The sequence below is a fragment of the Pelophylax lessonae genome, assembly GCF_965119305.1.
Source record: "Pelophylax lessonae genome assembly, chromosome: 1".
In the NCBI taxonomy this organism is placed as follows: Eukaryota; Metazoa; Chordata; class Amphibia; order Anura; family Ranidae; genus Pelophylax; species Pelophylax lessonae.
In genome coordinates, this window is record NC_138768.1 from 182,424,755 (window position 1) to 182,446,503 (window position 21,749).

The window sequence follows — 21,749 nt, forward strand, 5'->3', positions numbered from 1 at the left end:
CTTAATTTTTTTTTTGAGAAATCACTTTGAAAAAACAACACCCTAGCATTTTCTGGCCATGGCCATCTTAAGGGCAAATGATTAATGTAGCATTTACTTCCTGGAATCCATCTGCCTTTAGTTCAAGCATGCATTTAGGAGGGTGCGCTTAGCTGAAAAAAAAAACATCCTGAAGACTTCTGGGATACATGACATTTGCCTAGGCAAGAAACTAGAATGTAACTTTAGAAATGTAAAAAAAAAAAAAAACAGTTTTAATAAGTAAATCTAATATACTTTCCTATCCATTTACTAATGCCAGCAGCAATTGGATTAAAAATAACCAATGGTGATTGGGAGAGTGAAGTTCCACTTTAAGGTGGGGAAATGTTCTCTGCACTGAAACTACCGATTCCAAAAGTTAATATTGCTTCATAACGGTTAATCAAGAAGGAAAATTTGCTGTGGAGGACCCAAACGGGTCATTCATGCATGCAAAGTATATAGCTAGTGAGATGAGAGGACAGTTGGATTACAGAGAAAATCTAGGTCAAATATGGCTTATCCTAAAAATGTACAAATAATACCCAAAGGCATTTTAACAGTCATAGCTATTTTTTTTTCAGTGATGTACCCTCAATCTCCTGTGGTCAGGTATAATATTAACATGAAAAGTAGAACCTCTCTCTCAATCCTTAAAGCATTATCCTCTAAATGTTCTGACTAACCTGCTTGGTAAAGTGGACATGTCAGGTCATTCTTCCCAGTGTTTACTCGTCTAGCTATATAGTCCGGTTTTCTTACTGCACAGAAGTGTAAAAAAAGCAATACCTTACAAAATAGACTTCTTTATTTTGGATGGAGTAGGTATTTGAAATCCTATCAGGATCCCTCCCCTATCTCCCCAAATTCTGAATGGATATGACAGACCAGGCACAGATTTTCAAAGAAGCTATTGTTTACGCCAGAGCGAATTCTTCACATAGGGGTTGATTTACTAAAACTCTGGTGCAGCTGTGCATGGTATCAGCTTCTAACTTCAGTTTGTTCAATAAAACCTGGAAGCCGATTGGTTTCCTATGCACCGCTGCACCAGATTTTGCACACTCTGCTTTTAGTACATCAACCTCAGTCTACACGGCCAGAGCGAGTTCTACACATATTCCCATGGAGAACATGGAGGGTGAGAAATAGACCATTATTTTCCCACTAAAACACTGATTAGGACAGCCATGCTTGGAGGAAAGAGAATTTCTCATCAAGTTGCTTGTAAAAGCAAAGACAAGGTAAAAAAGGACAGAAAGGAACCTGTTCCACCCAAAACAGCAATCTCTTTTTGGGTAGAGATACTGTGTAATATAAAAAAAGTACTATTGCATATAGTGTGAAAAATTATATATATATTATATATTATATACACACACACACACACACACACACACACACACAAATTGATTGCACTCAGGCCGTTGGACCAAACTTGGGATGCTAGGACTAGGACATTAATGCCATTGTCACATTCAATAACCCATACTGTGGTATTAAACAAAAAACACTCACTGCTGCTTTAACATTTTTTTTTTCTTTTATTTCAGCTCAGTTTTAGTCCAGCCCAACAGATTCTTTATGCAGACATATTCTTTTACCTTATTCACGTATTCAAAATGCAGATCACAATCACTGCCTGAATTTCAATGACAGATGATAAAACACTGTCCCCGAGAGAGGAGCAGCATTCTAAATATACTTTCCTTTAATATGTTATTCACATTTTGAAATGCTATTGATTTTACAAGATAAAACTCATTTTTCGATTCATTTGTCGGGAGCCAGGCACCAGAAGGTTTTCTCCATGTCTCCAAAGGCAATGTATTAGAATATACGCAGAGCCACTTATTCCCTTAGAAGAGGCTATAAATGTGCACGGGTGCTCCTTAGCCCCAGAGGTCTGCCTGATCTGAATTGCACATGAGGAAGCAATACAATTACACAGTATAAGAGGCAAGTTTAGCTAGTATGAGAAATAGGTTGTGACAATCTCATTGACAAATATCCATGTAAAAGCTCATGCATAGCATTTGAAATTCTAGGTAATGTTGTTAGCTGTCTGACACAAGCCATTGTCTTGCATAGTTATACAGCTCCTTAAAGTTTCCTTTTTAAGTCTAAAGTCAAGTTTTGGGTGGGCAACGATTGGTTGGATCACTTGTTGATAAATTACATCTCTTGTAGAATCCACCTGTCACACTTCCCAACAGTTTTTTTATTCTACGCTCCCCTACAAGGCACTTCTGATATTATGTCTCCCTGCAGTCTGGACAAAAATGTCAATTGTAAAAGGTACCTGTTTTGCTAACTAACAGGAGATGCAGACACTAGGAAAGAAACTATCCTGAAGATCCTGAAAGAACCTAGGGCAAAGATGAACTTTGGAGTTGGGATAAATTAGGAGTTTTGCCCCCTTTAGAGGGATAAACTACTGGTTACCAAAGGAGATAGTACATACCTTCATGTCACTAGACGTGGATTTCCTAATTTATATGTGGACTCCTAAGCATGAGAAAATCACTAAGTGATGCTGTCACCATTATTTATTCTTGTAATGGCCACAGCAAGGGTCAGAAACGCCTAATCACAGTGCATTCTATCCAGCAAATTCCAACCAGAGCTTGCATTGTGGTCATGCCTTCTCTTAACATTCTTCTCTACTTTATTGGCAGGCAAATGCACCTATTACACTTAAAAGTCATCAGGAAGGCTACGGGCTCACGGCCACGGCTCACAGCAGGGGTCCAGTGCGTCTCTGTTCTCCGTTTCAGGTGTAAATAATATCCAAATTTCTGCCTGAATTTGGACCCGAAACAGACCAGAAGACACACAGGACCTTTTTCTAGTGTTGACTGTGGCTGCTCCAGAGGTGTGTGAACTGGTTCCATTGAGAGCCGGTCACACTCTATCACATGAATTGTATGCGGGGAACCCCACATCCAATTCGCATAAATGTGATCCCAGCCTCAAGGCACGAACGTGCGCTCTGAGCAATATTTGCAATGCTAATTGACACAAGTTTTGGGACTTTCAGATTACTCTGGAAATAATCTGTATGAGCATTCAGAAAGCTGAAAGCACCTCCCATGTGTGAAGTGGCAAATATGTTATTTTAACCCTTTTACTGCTGGACCAATTCTTTTTCCTCCCATACACGTTAAAAATTAGCATTTTTGAAATGAGAATGTACTTAATATATATTTCAGAGCAGAGAACCTGCAGAAAAAAAAGGCTGCAGTTGCAATTCTTTGGTTTATTAAATCCCTATAATAAAAAAAAATACACTCAATTTTAGTTCACACAAATACAATATAATCTCCAAATTTTCTGCGAATTATAAAAAAAATGGCTGTTTTGAGTAAACTCCAAATATGTCAAGCCTCAAAATTTTCTGCACATGGGAAATAGCGAAAAAACTATGATGCCCATATTAGTCAGTAGGAGAGCAAGCCTTTAAACGCCCTAATTTAGCGGTAAATTATAAATGATGGCGCTAGAATTACTCCTCTCACTCCCTATATCCAATATGTGTTGTACAATTGCCGTTTACATGCACATATGTGCCTCACATGCATGAATTTCTCCATGTGTGTGCGGAGGCTTTTAATTTGAATTTTTTAGGGCTCCTTCACATGAGTACAACATAAGAGCCCTTTTTATTTTTGTAGAAGTGCTATGCTGCATGTAGGCATCCTATACAAATGAATGGATAGGCATTGGCTGTAAAGGCTCACCACACAGCTGTGTTTGACAGATACGGGTATATGGCCAAGGATGCACAGGCTCTGCTTTCGAAAACGTGCATTTATCCCCGCATACCTGTCAAATTTGTTTTCACTTTACCTTATTGCGTTAAAAAGCGGGTCGACTCTTTGGGCTTTATAATAAATATTGTGACGTTAACAGATTCTACTCTGTACTCTGCCAAAAGATCTGCTTTTCACCTGGCTGTTCAAGAATAAAAAAAAAAAAAAAACACACACACAGTTGAGCCAACCACACATCGAAATGGCAAGTGAAAATGCATTAAAAGGCCTGATTTAGCAGGCTTTTATTCACTTCAGACATGTTTCACACCCCCATACCTGTCTACAGGCATGCAAACCCTGTGACAAGAAAGTCAGAAGCAGGTCAGCAGGGCACCTGTGTATGAATACTGGGTGATCTCAAAAGTTATCTCAAACTGTTGCCATTAACACAAGACTTAAGCCCCGTACACACGTACCGATGGTCGGCTTACAAATGTTCCTCTTTTCTCCCCGGGATGTCGGTGTCTGCTGAAAAGTGCAAAGACAGCACAAGGACAGCACAAGAATTTTGTCCGCCGACTGCAGAAGTGATGTCATGTAATGGTTAACTTTCCCTGTGTTTTCTATTTTCTGAGCATGCCCAGTCTTGCAAATCTGCGGTCTGTCGGCCGAATTGTGTACTGACAGGCGAACAATCGTCCGTTCTGGTGTCGGCATACAAATATTTTCATGTTTGCACGAAAGACTTTTGTCCGCGGATTGTGCGCAGACATCTGTCGGAGGCACCATACTAACACGCGTACAATCGGCAGATCCTTCGTCCACCGACGTTTGTATGCCGACGATCGGTACGTGTGTACGGGCCTTAAAGCCCATTGACACCTTGGAGAGATATGTGGATGGCGATGGGCCAGCTTTATAGCCATCTGGATCACTTCTATAATAAAGCCAGGAGCCTATTGAATAAAGTAAAAATGAGCTCATTGAATTTGTTGACAAATCGGGTTTAAAAATGGGTATAATCAAACCAAAACTGATTTGTTTTTTCCATCTGCTTAAAACTTCTAGCTCTTGGGCCCTACATTAAGAAAGGAATTATCCCTTGTGTAAAATCTAACAGATTTATACAAAAACGAAGCGCTCCCAACAAATCAACCTGACATTTTTCCCTATTTGTGTGTCGTTTTCTCTTTGTTTACAGCAACAAACTGTACATGGTACAGAGAACTGCTCAACTCAGTCCCTTCCAACCACAAGGCTCAGAATCTCCGGTCTCTTCACAGTCAAAGTATTTATTAGCCTAACAGGATATTTTAAGAGGAAACCAAAGCATCTAGAGGAAATCCACAAGTATGACCAGTGTGAGAGAATCTACATACTCCATGTATAGTGCCTGGCGAGAAATAAAACTAGCACCATTACTGCTTTTTATGGTCAGTGTTAAAACATGGGGGATTGTCACCAGAACACTGGAAGGTTTCCATTCCAATCCTAATCTGGTGACATCTCAAAATGTGGGATTTATTTTACTTTCACTCTAAGTGATAATGGTCATCAGGACAAACAAACAAAAAAAGGTGTTCTAATCCTTCAACACTCTAAGACCTAGTTCACGTATTTATGCGTACACCGATTTGAGGGCCATGTTAGCTCTGCACAGGTGTCTGATGCATCGGAACACCTATGCATCCCTGTTCAGCCAACTAAGGCCTTTGCACGGGTGTACACCCAATCACACCCATGTGAATGAGGCCTAACTTTTTGTATTTATACTTTACTTTTCTTTTTTTTTTAAAGCAACCTTAGAAAACAACTTTACAATACTGTACCTGTACAGTGTATTTTGGTAGAAAGACATACCTAAACTATCCAATTTATATTTGGCCAGATAGGATTTCACACTTTACAAGTATGGCACATTTTGATGATCTTACTTATCAAATCTAAGGAAACCCCCTTCTATGTAGAGCAATGTACGGACACATTTACCAACTACACGTTTTTGGTAAAAAAAAAGAAATCCCAATAAGCGTATATTGATTGGTTTGCACAAAAGTTATAACGTCTGCAAACTATAAGATATTTTTATGACATTATTGGCGGCAATTAGCGACTTATAGCGGGATTGAGGCAGACAAATCTGACACTAAGTGACACTATTTGGGGACCATTGACACCAATACAGTGATCAGTGCTAAAAAATATGCACTGACACTGGCAGGCAAGGGGTAACGTCAGGGGCAATCAAAGGGTTAAATGTGTCCCTAAAGAGTGATTACTGTGTGGGGGTTACTTGTACTGTGGGAAGACAGAGATCCGAGCTCCTGCATAGCAGAAACACAGGATCCCTGTCTTCCCTGGTCACAGAACGTGGATCTGCTTTGTTTACTTAGGCAGACTGCCATTCTGCCTCAGTTGGGAGCGATCGGGGAGTCCCTGTATCCAATCACAGCAACAGTTGGTTACCGGAGGCGGGCGTGCATGCCGCAGACCCGGGAAGCAACAGGCTAAGTACATGTACGTGATTTCGCCTGTAGAAGGTGCCGCTCCACAGTATATGTACGTGGGGTGGTCGGCAAATGGTTAAGCCAATAATAAAAGGACCGCGGCCAATCGTTATCCAGCCAAAAGGTGTTGTATTATTTATTTTAAAGTTGTTACTGCTGCCTGTTGTCCCATAAAATTGGAAACTCTTAAATATATTTATGTCTATACAATAGTTCTCTATCATCTGCATGATGCCTATCCACACAATTCTCAAAGAGTGCACCAAGAGAGGAGATCACAGAAGCAGAAGAGCCGTCTAGAGAAAGCTGCATTTTTAAAACTGCTGGGAGACTGCACAAAAGGAAGGATAGAATTCAATACTTCTGTCACTTCAATAGGTGCTGGGTTGTAAGACTTTGATAGCTGCAGGAGAATTGTGTGGCCAGTGTTTCTGGAAGCTTGTGCCATCTTTTGAACGTAGGACAGTCCATAGTACTGTAGACTGAAGTTGCTGGCCCTATTCCATCAGAGACAATTTTTGCTGCAAATGTTTTGTTTGGACAATATACTGGATATCCCAGTTTAAGATTTATTTTTAATTTTTTTTTTTATAGAGGGTAACCAATAGGAAATTTGTGTGAGGTATAGGCATGTAGTGATTTACATATTTGTTGCTTTTTAGTAAAATTCTAACTGTACTTTTGCTGTTGTCATTACTGGCGCTTTGCACTGCCTATAAACTGAGCCTTTAAATCTTTATCAGTGCTGAAATAATGAATAGTTATTATGCCCCCTGGAATTTTCAATAAAGGCATGTTTGGAATTTCAGAAAATGTATACATGGCCTTCCTCTAGCACTCAGATTAACAGTACACGGGCAGCATAAAACACCACTAAACTTCAATACACCACGACGGGTAGCCAGACACTAATCTCCTGATGTATAACAAGTAAGCCAGTGCCTACGGTGAGGATAATTTACATTAAAATGAATAGTGCCTTTTAACAGCACAGACTATTTTTTGTGATTGCAATTGGGAAACCAGTAGCCAGATTTATGAAAGACCGGGCCATAGGAATCAGATATTTGTGTATTTGCAGAATGTAACACTTCCATCGTAGATCAGTGTTATGGTTATAACAGTGTCTAAAGGACCTTCCCTCGCTAAAAAGCTATACAATAAATATCATAGCAGACTAGAAGGAAACTGGCAATTTAGGTCTTACCTGGGCCACAAATGCTGTGAGACACACCTACCTATCGTCAAACATTGCTGAGAATCTGATTGAGGCTCAGTTCACACTGATGCGACATAGGATACGACTTGCAAGACCCCAAGTCGGATGATATGTGAAATTCATGGTTTCCCTATGAGAGCTGTCTTAATTGATACTACACAAATCTGTCTTTAGAAAAGGTTCCTGCACTACTTTGGTCCGACTTTGACACGACTTCAATGCCACAAAGTGTAAAAAGTCACATCAAGGGCGTAGCAAAGTCAGATTCCAAAGTTGCACTGAAAGTCATGTGACTTTGGAGTCAGGCTAGTGTGTCCCGAGCCTGGATTTTCTGGGGAGTGGTCATTGTTGGACATTTTCTGTCTTATGGCTAGCTCTTCTGCCAAGTGGACATAGGAGTAAGTTCATCATTACTACATACTTGAACAGAGTGTAGAAGGTGTTTGTTCAAAGTATACCAAGCACAAACTGAATGAATAGAAGTCTCTGCACGATGAAGATGATCACTACAAATCATAAGGTGTAAAATTTGGCTAGTTGTGCTGCATTTAGAAGATGCCAGTACATCCCTGTGGAATAAACACAAGACTATGCTATTCAATGACTTCGCTTTAGACCCGGGAGTTATGTAATAGAACCCATCCCTCCTCTAGCCCAATAACAACAGAGGTCATTCTGCAAGCGTGTCTATGGGTGGTGAGCTTGTTTTCCTGCCAGCACATTCCTGTTTCTCACAGTAAAATGGCCTCTCCCTAATCTTTACCTGTAAATGAGCATGGTATAGGCAGACAACTCAATTACACACTCTACCTCATCATTTCCAAGGTCATCCAGCAGGGAAGACTCCTACTGCAATGAAATGACACTTGAAGACAACTGCCTCGTGCACAGACGAGCAACAGCATTGCACATTGCCTCACCTGTTTATTACAACCGCTTTCACAATCTACAGTCAATTTCTCAAATGTATTACGTTGGCATAGACTTTTTCATAGTTTATTTTAGGATTTTTTTTTTTTTTAATCGGAATAAGAATTCTGGGGCATGCCATCGGTTTACTAAAAGCACCCAGACTGCTTCAATATTACAGAACTATTTGATTTGAATTTGAATGAAAAAGTAATAACATTAGGTTATGTGCTTTTCACAGTAATCAGTCAGATGTATTCCAAACTGTCATCTGATTCACTACTGCAGACTATATCCCAGGTAAGCACCACCACTACTTTTTAGGACAGACAGACAGACCCTTACTGCTTTTTTGGTATTCACTTAGTCAAAGATTTGCAGCTTCATGCCTCATACTCATGACCAGATAATCATACAAAAGAAAAAAAAATAGCTTTGATCGAATTGATCGCACGATAATATGATCATTCGTACACAGCTTTCGACAGCCGACCACAATATTCCATCCAACAAAATCCAAAGGAAAAAAAACACGAAAACTTGTGTCATGCGACAGCCTAGCGAACAACAATCCTTTAATCAGAACAGTATGCATTCGCTAAAAATCGATAGACAAAGACCACGATGATCAGAATCAGAAAAATTACCCAGAAAAACCCCGGCTGCCATTGTTTTTGTTTTGAAATATCTGATAAGGTAGCTATGCAACCAGGAAGCTTTTGCAGAATCATACGAAATAGAAAAAAAATCATACGTTTAGTACGCATTGTTGAATTCAATACTAGTGTCATGCAACAAAATGAGAAGTCATCTGATTATCAGAGATCTCTCTCTCTCTCGCTCGTCCGGACTTTGACTTGGTCATTGTCTTGTTGGAAGACAAATCTCCGTCCCAGTAGGTCTTTTGCAGCCTCTATCAGGTTTTCTTCCAGAATGGTCCTGTATTTGGCTTCATCCATCTTCCTATCAATTTTAACCATCTTCCCTGTCCCTGCTGAAGAAAAGCAGCCCCACCAAACCATGATGCTGCCACCACCATGTTTGACAGTGGGGATGGTGTGTTCAGGGTTATGAGCTGTGTTGCTTTTACGCCAAACATAACGTTTTGCATTGTTGTCAAAAAGTTCGATTTTGGTTTCATCTGACCAGAGCACCTTCTTCCACATGTTTGGTGTGTCTCCCAGATGGCTTGTGGCAAACTTTAAACTACACTTTTTATGGATATCTTTAAGAAATGGCTTTCTTCTTGCCACTCTTCCATAAAGGCCAGATTTGTGCAGTATACGACTGATTGTTGTCCTATGGACAGAGTCTCCCACCTCAGCTGTAGATCTCTGCAGTTCATCCAGAGTAATCATGGGCCTCTTGGCTGCATCTCTGATCAGTCTTCTCCTTGTATGAGCTGAAAGTTTAGAGGGACGGCCAGGTCTTCTAAGATTTGCAGGGGTCTGATACTCCTTACATTTCAATATTATCGCTTGCACAGTGCTCCTTGGGAGGTTTAAAGCTTGGGAAATCTTTTTGTATCCAAATCCAGCTTTAAACTTCTCCACAACAGTATCTCGGACCTGCCTGGTGTGTTCGTGGTTCTTCATGATGCTCTCTGCGCTTTAAACTGACCTCAGACTATCACAGTGCAGGTGCATTTATACGGAGACTTGATTACACACAGGTGGATTCTATTTATCATCATTAGTCATTTAGGTCAACATTGGATCATTCAGAGATCCTCACTGAACTTCTGGAGAGAGTTTGCTGCACTGAAAGTAAAGGGGCTGAATAATTTTGCACGCCCAATTTTTCAGTTTTTTATTTGTTAACAAAGTTTGAAATATCCAATAAATTGCGTTCCACTTCATGATTGTGTCCCCACTTGTTGATTCTTCACAAAAAAATTACAGTTTTATATCTTGGTGTTTGAAGCCTGAAATGTGGTAAAAGGTGGCAAAGTTCAAGGGGGGCGAATACTTTCGCAAGGCACTGTATATATACTGTATATATATATATATATATATATATATATATATATATATATATATATATATACACATATACATCACACACACATACACACATACACACACACACACACTGTTCAAAATTTTAGGAGGGGCAAGAGAAATAAAAAGTAAATATAAAAAAGTAAATGGCTGATGCACTGGAAGGTTTCTGTAGTAATGGAGGTGGTGGGTATCTCAGTGTGTAGCTTCCCAATTTTGCTTAGTCCAGAAATGTGACTTCTTATGCCTCCCCCAAAACAAAAAATGTACAGAGATCCCCCAAAGGTTGGAAGACTGACCTCTACTGGCTGCACTGGGGAGGAGGTTATGTCAGCAGGGGGAAGTGAGAAGAGAACCCAGAAAATCTAGGCACAGCCTCTCCTATCTGCACTGGACAGGGAAGCAGTGTCTGGGGTGATGAACATCATTTTAAAAACCCTCAAAACACTTAATTTATTGTTCGATTTTTACTTTTTTACTCCTTTATGTTTTAACTAAGGCAAGGTCCAGGCAAATAGCTAAACAAACTGCTTAAAGAGAATATGTGGCCCACTTTCCCCTTCCCCACCATCCTTAGGACCCTAGGAGCCACCACAACCCCCCTTCAGCCACAGGGAGAAAGGAATGTCTGTCCCGGAGGTGATGTATTTTGTTTTTTTATATTTTTCTGAACAGATAGGGTGGAGATTGAAGAATAGGGGTACACACTGCTGGTGTCCAGGCTTTAAAGGGAACCTTTTGTTTTTAAGGGTTCCATTTGGTACAAAGTTTGTTTTGATGCTAAAGTGTTTGTAAACCCAAGTGAAGTTACTGGCCTCAGGTGATGCACACAGGTGAAGCAAATCCTCCTACATAAGTTGTACCAGTTTATTTGCAGCCATTTGTCCTGTACATCCTTGTAAAACTGATTTTTTACAGACTCAAAAAGCAGGGGACAGGGAGCTACAGTTATACATTGTACACAAGCTTTGAGAGCTGATTGGAGGGAAGGGACACCCCTCTCCCTTTCACACAGCACACAGAAACAGACCTGAGGCTGTCCATCACAGGCTGTGCAAGATCCTCCAGTCATCTTTTTTTTTTTTTTCTTGGTGTCAGGAAAACTTATCAGAAATGACTAATGCTGATAACACAGAAAAGAGACCGGAGACATAAATGACACTTAGTCCCGGCTCACACTGGTGTGACGCGGCAAACCCTGCGAATCAGTGCTGGTTCCCGCATTGCTCCAGAATTGCACAGTGGTTCACACTGAGATATGCGAATCGCTGGGGGTGTCAATGTAGAGTTAATGACAATCCCAGATTGGTTTGCAGATTGCAATGCGAACTGTAAAATGATGCAGGAGTCGGATTGCATAGGTGTGAACACCCATGTGACCCGATTCCAGTGCGGATCAAAAATAAAAAGGGTGCGAATGCGATGCGATTTCAGTCATACATTTTGTATGGCTAGAATCGCATTGCACAGACATCGCATGTGATCTGCGCAGCAATGTGGTGCGCATCACATGCAATGTCTAGCATCGCAGTAATGTGAACCGTCACTTAGTGCTTTGGAGACACACTAAACCCTATAGAAATATGTGCTTTGTTCAAATTTCATTTGTGAGGTTTTCAACCACTGTAAACCAGTCTTGTGATTCACATCATACTGCAAAGTTGAAGATCTCAGTTCCTTGTGTCACCTGTCTACTCAGGGAACAAATCATCAGTGTGAGATCATTCATTGCCCAATGAGTATGTAGGAGATAAAGAAGGGTTTTTAGGTTAGCTTTAAAGGGTAACTCCACTTTCGTGGGGAAAAAAATCAGCAAATAAAGAAAAAACAATATAGCGTATACAATTGCGGCACAAATTATATTGTAATTGATTAAAAATGACCTTTCCTTTTCAATCTGCAGCTGATGTAATTTTCTAAAAAAAAAAAATGCATTGCAATATGGCTACCTGGAGAATATGTACTGACCACACCCCAGAAACATAATTTCCTGCTTGTTTGATTGGCTCACCAATTTTCCCAGAAATCTTCTAAGATACAAGTCAGATTTCTGGCATCCCCTGCAACAAAAATGTCATTTTTGGTGGGATACTCCCAATCAGGGATGAGCTAGGGCGTATTCGAGTTGCTACGTGCCCGATCCCGCCAGGAAGCAGACACTGCACTCCGCTAATCACAGGCAGTGAGACATTTCCTGATCCACTGCTCCACAGACTGGGAAATGTCTCACTGCCTGTGATTAGTGGAGTGCAGTGTCGGCTCCCTGGCGGGATCGAGCACGTAGCAACTCGAACACACCTAAGCTTATCTCTACTCCCAATAGGAACATGTCTAAAGGGATGCAGGCCCAGCAGCTTTACTCATTAGAGCTCTGCAGCTGCCACAACTGATATATATATATATATATATATATATATATATATATATATATATATATATATGAAACCACTCCCATTAGACCCACTCAGCACAGAGGAACAAACAAGGATTTCTTCAGAATAACAAAAGGTAGGAATCTGCAACAAAGTTTGTTAAAATCCTTGTAATATTCAGAGATCACCAAGCGGGGAATGTTTTTTTTTCTTTCTCAACAAAAGTGCAACCTTAGGGAAAAAAAAACTTCTCATTACATCACCAACCTCATAACTTTTTCATTTCCTTGGGAATCCTTTGTGTTATATTCGTTATCTGTCAGCTTGTTCAACAACACTCAAAATATCCTATTGAATTTGGAAACATTTGATGTCCTCCACTCCACTTAGCTTTACAAAGTCATATAAATATTCAGTACCTGCCCTAAGCAGATCAAATACTACCATGAGATTGAAGGGGCGAGCTGGGTAGAGGCCATAAATAAAGTGAGAACAAAGAAAATAGAAAATGAAGGACACAACTAGTTATATAGCTCCTATAATATTCGTAATGGAAGAGAATGTTCCGATTTATCAACCAATTCCAATAGCCCACATGAAAAGTGAATGCAGAGTTGTTACTATAACAAACATATTTGTTGCAACACACAGAATACACGGAACAAAGCTGACTGTAGGAGCAATAGCCTGCGTTTAATCACAAGGACTCGGGATATGCGCTGTGACCTTGGCCGTATGATGACACTTTCAAGACGTGGTGTCCACAAATGTGGCTCAGTCAAGTGAAAACAGTTCTCAGTTATTTGCCTGCACGTTTCATCTACTGGCTCAAGTAGCAATCAATGCTCGATCATGGCAGACCTGAAAAACTCATCTCCTTGCCTTCTGGTAAATAAGGCTCTGAAGGGTATTGCTTGTCTTCAGTTTGTCTCTGACACTGCAGAGAGGATGGCACCGTCCCAGTCCTGCTGGATCAAACGCTCTACTATTTCCGGCTATTACTCGTCCAATCAGGAAATGTTCTCTTACTCCTAAATAAACATTGGGGAAGAAACACGCCAAGGAAAAACTCAGAGTTACTTTACACTGACTGAAGTACCCAGCACTTCTAAGATAACTACAAAATCTATGTACTAATGTACACTCTTATAACTGATACAACACTAGCATCAGAAATCATCACAAGGCCGTCCAATTTTTTTTGTTAGGCAAAACAAAATGTATAATACAACCAATCATCTTTCATTGGTATGACTTTTCTAAACTGATAAAAAATCTGCAAATCTTTGTACTTTGTTTAAAACATTGCCTCTACTTTCCTCATTGATATTCGCTTAAAGAGGTTGTAAACTCAAAAAAAAAAACCTGTAAGACAAAAGGCATAATGAGCTAGCATGCACGTGGGAGCTGCCGTTTACGGAAGGAACGGCACGGGTGGCCATTCCTTCAGAGCGCATGCGCGGATGACGTCAACGGCTGCAAGAAAAGTAACTATCTCCTAAACGGTGCAAGATTAGGAGATATTTCCAGTACCTATAGGGAAGCCTTATTATAGGCTTACCTATAGGTACAACTTACAGAGGGGGGTTTACAACCTCTTTAAAACTGCTATAAAAATGTACACAATACATTTTCCTGTGCAAAGCATCAAATCAAATACCATCGCAAAGAGACTGCTGTAATCCTGAGGCTGGGTTCACACTGCATTGCTGTGCAGATCAAATGCGTGGTCTGTGCGATGCAAATTCAGCCATAAAAACTGTATGGATGAAATTGCATCGCAATTGCTCCAAAATGGTGCAGGACCCTTTTTTTAGTCTGCACTGGAATCGGATCGCATGGGTGTTCACACCTATGTGATCAGATTCCCGCACCGTTTGACAGTTCGCACTGCAATCTGCGAACCCATCTAGGGGTGTAATTAACTTTACATTTAGACTCCGTGATTCGCATAGGTCAGCGTGAACCACTGTGCAATACAGGCGCAATGCAGAAACCAGCACTTAATCGCAGGGTTTCCCCCGTCGCTCCAGTGTGAACCCGGACTTAAAGTTTAACTCCAGGCACAAAGCATTCATTTAAAAACCAAGTAAATGGCATAATATGCTAGTATTTAAACACATACTAGCACATTATGACAGACTTCCCTAGAAAAGGTTTCCTTCCAGTGTGGGGCTATCACCGCTGACAGGGCTTCAATCTTCTCCTGTCTACCTTCTATGTTTGTGGTCTCTGGCCATCTGAATGACCGAGCTGCAATTACATCGCACCCCCTGATGTGCACGGGAGTCACAATGGCGGCACAGCGCTCTGGATTACCTGCACTTCAGAGCGTAGTGCACATGCACCAGTGAGGTCATTTTCAATATCTCCTAAACGCTGCACATTTAGGAGGTATTCATTGTAACTTTATTTTAAACGTATCCGTAGGAAGAAGCAACCAAGCAGTGTTTACTAAAACTTTAAATATATTCCTCAATAGACAGACGGTGTGCAGCAAATGTTGCAAACCTGGCAATAACCTTATTTAAAAAAAAAAAAAAAAAAGATTAAGGAGAGGAGGGGGCAGAGACAAGGCCAATCATCCTGAACATGGAGAGAAAGCAACCGTGGCTGGTCTTTATCACAGAAAGTCCCTCAAAAGAATCAAAGTGCTATGCTGGATTACTGTGCACACATTTGGAAGAAACACAATATACAAGACAAAGTGGTTCTAAAAGGTGCAATGTATGCATTAAAGGTTAAAAACCTTCTAAATGCAGCTCCCCCCCCTCCCCAATCTTATACTTATCTGAGCCTGAACTCCATCCTGCCATGTGCAAGAGAGCAGCAGCTCCACTGGGTCTCTCTCACCTCATTGGCTCACACAGCAGCGGGAGCCATTGAATCCTGATGCGGTTAATCACAGCCAGAGAGTCAATGAGAGAGGTCCATCCTGCCTTGTCTTTATTCTAGCCTAGGCAAAAATGACATTCTCCTGCTCCTGTGGTCTACACATTACTTTATCCCAGGAAGCTTTAGCTGAGGCCTACAGAGTGCTGGAGGAGGGCAGAACAGGAGGTGCCTAAGGGGCGAATCTGGTAGACGGTAAATCATGAGGCTGGCTGCAAGGACCAATAAGTGACAGCTTGCTGATGGCAGTGCATGACCCTAGATCGGCAGATCACAGCAGATTTACACTATATTCACTAGACATGCGAGTATGTTTATTGCAGATAAAGTAGCAAAAAAGTTAAGGAGTTAAAAAAATTACCAGGAATGAGGGGGGGTTGAAGTTTCTCCTAATGGCAAAAGCAACAAAACTAGTCTGGCACCAATATGTGGATATAATACCGATGTGTTTGGCGTACGTGACGTGACATTGCAGGCAGTAAGGCGGTAATGAAGTGAATGTCTCAATACACACAAGTACCAAGCTAGGCACTTTCCTCGGTCACACTGAAATGGACATGGGCTGCAGTCTGTGCCGCTGAGGCTGCAGATTTTATTATTTTATTCTCCGCAAATCATTTCCCTTTTCTAAGGTCAATGAAGTTCAGTCCAGTCTTGCTATAGGACCCAATGCTCATGTGCATATTATATATAGATTTACATTCTGTTTCCATATTTTAAGGAAAGACTTTGGCAGGAGAAGCTGAGACGGCCGACTGTCTGTAGCTGTGTTTGAAAAGGGCACAGCAAAAAAAAAAAAACTTCCCAAAGGAATCTGCTTCCTTTACCCTTCCCCCATAAAGATAACGTTAGGGAATATGCTCTAAATGGCAGATCAAGTAACACAGCGAGATTGGGAGTCTATGGGGCAGCTGCATGCTTTCTATTTTACTGACATCTGAAAGACTCCATCCATCCATAAACTCCTTTATAATCTCCTGGCTTCTTATATAAGATGACAACACATGGACATTACCCGTCATAAGCAAGATCAGTGATATCTGTCAGTACTTTGTGCAGATGATGGGCAAAGCTCACACACATCTCCCAATGGAGCCAACTTACATCTACAGGCAAATTACTGGAGGAGATCTTCTCTATATAACCTGGCCAGGCTTCCATTTCATTTTTCAATTCTATTCTGGAAAACCAATAGCTAGAAATTGGTTGGGCAGCGGTCATTTTCTTTGAATGTCGAGGGACATTGAATGTGTAGGGATGCACCGATATCAGTTTCTTTTTTTTTTTTTTTTAAGTAGGAGTACGATACTTTTCCTCAAGTACTCACCGATACTAATTGCCGATACTAAATTACCAATACCCATTTTTAGTCTCATGCGACGTGTTTTTTTAAGCTAATGAAAAAGATTACCGTTTTAGAATTATTTAGAACTATAACTGCAAGACTGGGTTCACATATGTGCGGTCTGGTTTTGACAGCGGGATTTCATCCCCCTCCGGTGCGACTTTGTTCAGCAGTTCAGGTGTGAATTGTCAAAGTGTAGGGCAATGGAAATCACACCGGAACTGGGCTCAAAATCGCACCAGACTTTTTAAAAACGAGCTGCGGCTGGCCCACACATATGTTAACAGACTCCATTGAAAAGGCTGCAGGTTCACAGGTCATGCGAGTCAGATGCAGCTCAAAACGCATGCAATTCGCATATATGTAAACCAGGTCTTAAAGGAATCAGTTTTATTTTGAGCATTTGCACGAGTACTTGTAGTTCTTATCGACACCAATACCAATAATGGTGCAATATGAATTATTACAGTGGTGTAGTGGTTAGCACTTTCACCTAGCAGCAAGAGGGTCGCTGGTTCGAATCCCAACCACGGTGACACTACCTGCCTGGAGTTTGCATGTTCTCCCTGTGCCTGCGTGGGTTTCCTTCGGGTACTCTGGTTTCTTACCACACTCCAAAGACTTGCTGGTAGGTTAATTGGATCCTGCTATGTATGTATGAATGTGAGTTAGGGACCTTAGATTGTACGCTCCTTGAGGGCAGGGACTGATGTGAATGTGTAATGTATATGTAAAGTATCTGAAATAATAATTAGTATATTCATCTCAGACTATCGGCATACACCTTCCTAGAAAAGTTTCAGATTATACTATTCTGTAATAAAGTGATGCCGCTTTGCATCTACAGGGTTACAGCAAACTTCGAGCCCCCATTCACACCTGAACGTTTTGTTGCCTAAAACCCGAAGCACGCCATCGCTCAAGGTGAAGAATCCCATTATTATAAAGAAGACAATTCACACCTAAGCCTCATGTCCATTGTCACCTCAAGTCTGAAAAAGTACACAAGCTTCTTTAGGGCATAATCACACGATTTTGGCCCCATAGACTTTAATAGGAGCATCTAAAAAATGCTTAACACCCCCAAATCACCTGACTACACTCATGCGAGGTGTGAAAGGGAGCGGAGTAAAAAAAATCTGAAAACTCAATAAGGTGTTTATTGCCTGAACTGGAAAAATGACAGCTACAATCTGGAAAGCTAGATCTATCAATCACCTGATTTATGAGTTTCCGATTTCTAGAAGGAGACACCAGTTTTATCATGCATGCATCTTTTTTTTTCCTGCATTTTTAGTTCTTAGTACAAAGCAAAAAAGAGATCACAGAAAGGGCAGTGGAGTGGTTTTATGACTCAGACACAGACATAGGTGGTTTTCTCTTAACCTCTTCTTGCCTAAACCCTAAACTCCATTACAGAACATAGAGGTCCCATAATACGGATTCATTTGCATAGTACTGTAACATGCATAATGATGGAACGCTTACCTCGCTAGCTTCAGCATTGGATTCCTCCTTACAGTTAATCCCAAGCCCAGAACTCATGTTTCCAGTCTAAAGGGTGATGGGGTTTTTATCCAATAAGCCTTTACGGCACAAACATTTCAGAAATCCTGGCAGCACCTCTTCGCTTGTCTTCCAAAGCAGCATGCATCCTCTGGTCCAGCCATTCACAGGCACAACTTTTACAAGTGTGACATGCAGAAGAGCCAGCTTTGACACACATAGGAATGAGCTGATGCTCAGCCTGAGGAGGTCAGGCTTGCTTTGTAAGTGCTAGACGAAGACATGCAGAAACATTAAGCGCACAGCAACAGGACTTGTGATGAAAAAAAGTCAATGCTCAGAAAGAGCTGGTGTGCAGCTGTGCTCGCTTATAGCTGTGTCCTGGCCTCGGTGTCCCTTCCACTGAGGACACCTCCCCATAGAAGATCAGTGTGCACAGAGTGTGCAAAGTCCACTCCAGCCATTCATCCACACACAAAGCACCTCCAATAGGAAACACAAGACACTTCAGCTGGGCACTATATGATAAACTTTCTGGCTGCTTCTCACATGCGAGTGTATGGCTTTGTGATCAAAAACAGCTGTCTAGCTGCTGGCTACAGAGTGCAATGGAGGGACGGGCTTGGAGCGGTGACACACTCCAGAGGGGGGAGGGAACCACCAGAGCACTCCTGAAATTAATGTATCTTCTTTCAAATGGATAATGAAACAAATATGCCAATACATTATGTGGCTGTTAGAGTATTACAGCTTCAGTTAACCGATGGCTTTTTTTTCCTATAAAATAATCTAATTACTGGTACAATTGTGTAAGTTTATAGATGGCAACAAGAGCCAGTGTCAAAAATACAACAGTAATCTAGGACAGATGCATCATGTTTTCATTAGGCATATAGAGACTGGGGTGAGCCTTGTGTGCCAGGGGAACCGAACCAATACCCCAAAAGGTGGTAAAACTGATCTGAAAATAAACACCAAAAAGCACTGTTCTCTAGGAGTATATCCTAATGTCAGACTAAGGCAGCCCGTAAAAGGATTACCATTTTTTTTTCTTTTGTTTAAACAGAGAAAAAACAAACAAAAAAAGAAAAAAAAAAAAACAGACCCGATACCCCCTACACATATATATATATATATATATATATATATATATATATATATATATATATATATATATATATATATATACACACACACACACACAAGGTAGATGGGGGAAATCACTCCACACTATTGTGTTCTGGCAGTAGGGAGACTTCCCTACCATCACAATAATTTGCTGGGTTTTTTCACCTTCCTCAGGATCAACTGCGGGTATAGGATTGTGTATATTTTTTGTTGGTTGAACCAGATGGACTTGTGTCTTTTTTCAACCTGACTATGTAATACACTGATCAGCATTGCCAGCTATAGCCGGCGGCGCTGATCGAGCGCCTTTTACCTTTACAGGCTGGTTGTACAAAAGTCAATCGGTAAATCAACTTTTGTACAAGCATTGTCCACATACATGGATTGAAATTTGGCTAGTCCCTGCTGAACAGGCCGGATTGTAAAGCCCTGTACACACGTAGCTATTGTCGGCAGAACGATCGGCCGTCTTTTGTCCGGTGCTGTCCTGTCGGCTGAAAAGTGCTAAAGACTGCACACGAATTTTGTCGGCCAACAACAGCCAACTGCAGAAGTGAGGTCATGTGATGGTTAACTTTCCGTGTGTTTTTTCTTTTCTGAGCATGCCCAGTCTTGCTAATCTGCTGTTTGTCGGCCGAATTCTGTACTGACTGGCGAACAATCGGCCGTTCTGGTGACGGCCAACAAAAATTTTAAAGTCTGCACGCCAGATTCTGTTCGGCCGAAAATTCGCTGTCGGTTGTCGGAAGCATCATACTAACAAGCCGACAATCGGCCGATCGTTCGGCGACCGAATATTTACGGCCGACAATCGCTACGTGTGTACAGGCCTTAAGACCAAAGCTTCCTCATAGCTGATCTCCTTGAGCCTATTCTAAAAAAGAAAAAAGAATCTCAGAAGAGATTTATCTACCAAAACAAATAGAAATGTTCCTATCAACCCAACACTTTGAGGCTGGCTTCACACTAATTTGAGTTCTGACATTACATGTAATTGGCAGCGCATTCCAGTGCACATCGCATGTGATGTCTGTGCGGTGCAAATTCAGCCACAGAGTTTGTAAGGCTGAAATCACATCGCATTCGCACCTAAATGGTGCAGGACTCTTATCCGCACTGGAATCATTTCTTTGGGTGTTCAGACCTAATTCCATCCAATTCCACAGTTCGCACTGCGTTCTGCGAACCGATTTGGGGGTATTAACTTTATATGGACAGCAGCAGTTCGCAGAGCACAGTGTGAACTGCCTGTGATTCTGATGCGGTGCGGGAAACCGCATTGCACCAGTGTGAACCCAACCTAAATTATGGTTCAATGTTATAATGTTCTGCAAACACCTAACAACTGTAGTTTTATTTTCGCCATCTTCCCCCACGGTTACATAGTTATTACCCTTTTGTATCACTCGACCCTCCCTCCTAGATTGTAAGTAGGGATGGGCCGAACACTCTTCTGTTTGGTTTGCAGCAGAACTCCCGAACAGGAGAAATGTTCAAACCTGAACAGTGAACCCCATTGAAGTCTATGGGAGCCGAAATGGAAAAATCAAAAGCGCCCATTTTGAAGGCTTATATGCAAGTAAATGGGTCTGGGTGTTGCCCTAGGGGACATGTATCAAACATTTAGAAAAAAACAAAAAACTTTTTTTTCAGGAGCAGTGATTTTAAGAATGCTTAATGTGAAACAGTGAAAACGAAAAATTCCTTTAAATATAGTGCCTGGGGGGGCTTAATGTGCCTGTAAAGTGGCGTATTTGTAGCATATACAGAACATGCTACAGCAAAAATGACATTTCTAAAGAAAAAAATCCCAAATTGCCAGCTATTAAAAAATGGGGAAAAAAAAACCTGGCGTGGGGTCCCTCCCAAAATCCATACACCCTTACCTTAGCGTGCAGCCTGGCAGGTCAGGAAAAGGAAAGGGGGGAGGGGTGGACGAGCGAGCCTGCCCCCTTCCTGAACCATACCAGGCCACATGCCCTCAACATAGGTGGGTGCTTTGGGGCAGAGAGGGCTTTGACATGACGTCAAAAGAGGGCGGTGCCACCCAGTGACAAATGGGTGGCCCTGCCCCTTTCCTATATAAAAGCTGTCA

General features: G+C 41.3%; 1 protein-coding gene across 2 annotated transcripts in view; it reads right to left on the minus strand.

The window, feature by feature from the left end:
- Positions 1–21,749, minus strand: part of MCC (MCC regulator of WNT signaling pathway) — a gene marked incomplete at its 5' end in the record, with an annotated part of 565,928 nt that overhangs the window by 356,618 nt on the left and 187,561 nt on the right. Inside the window, one exon of one of the 2 annotated variants that reach the window (XM_082243688.1) lies at positions 18,509–19,078. The exons of the other annotated variant lie outside the window; for it this stretch is intronic. Coding sequence (XP_082099814.1) covers positions 18,509–18,565 — 57 coding nt within the window. Of the gene's footprint in view, positions 1–18,508; positions 19,079–21,749 lie in introns of those variants that run through there. 2 annotated transcript variants of the gene reach the window in all.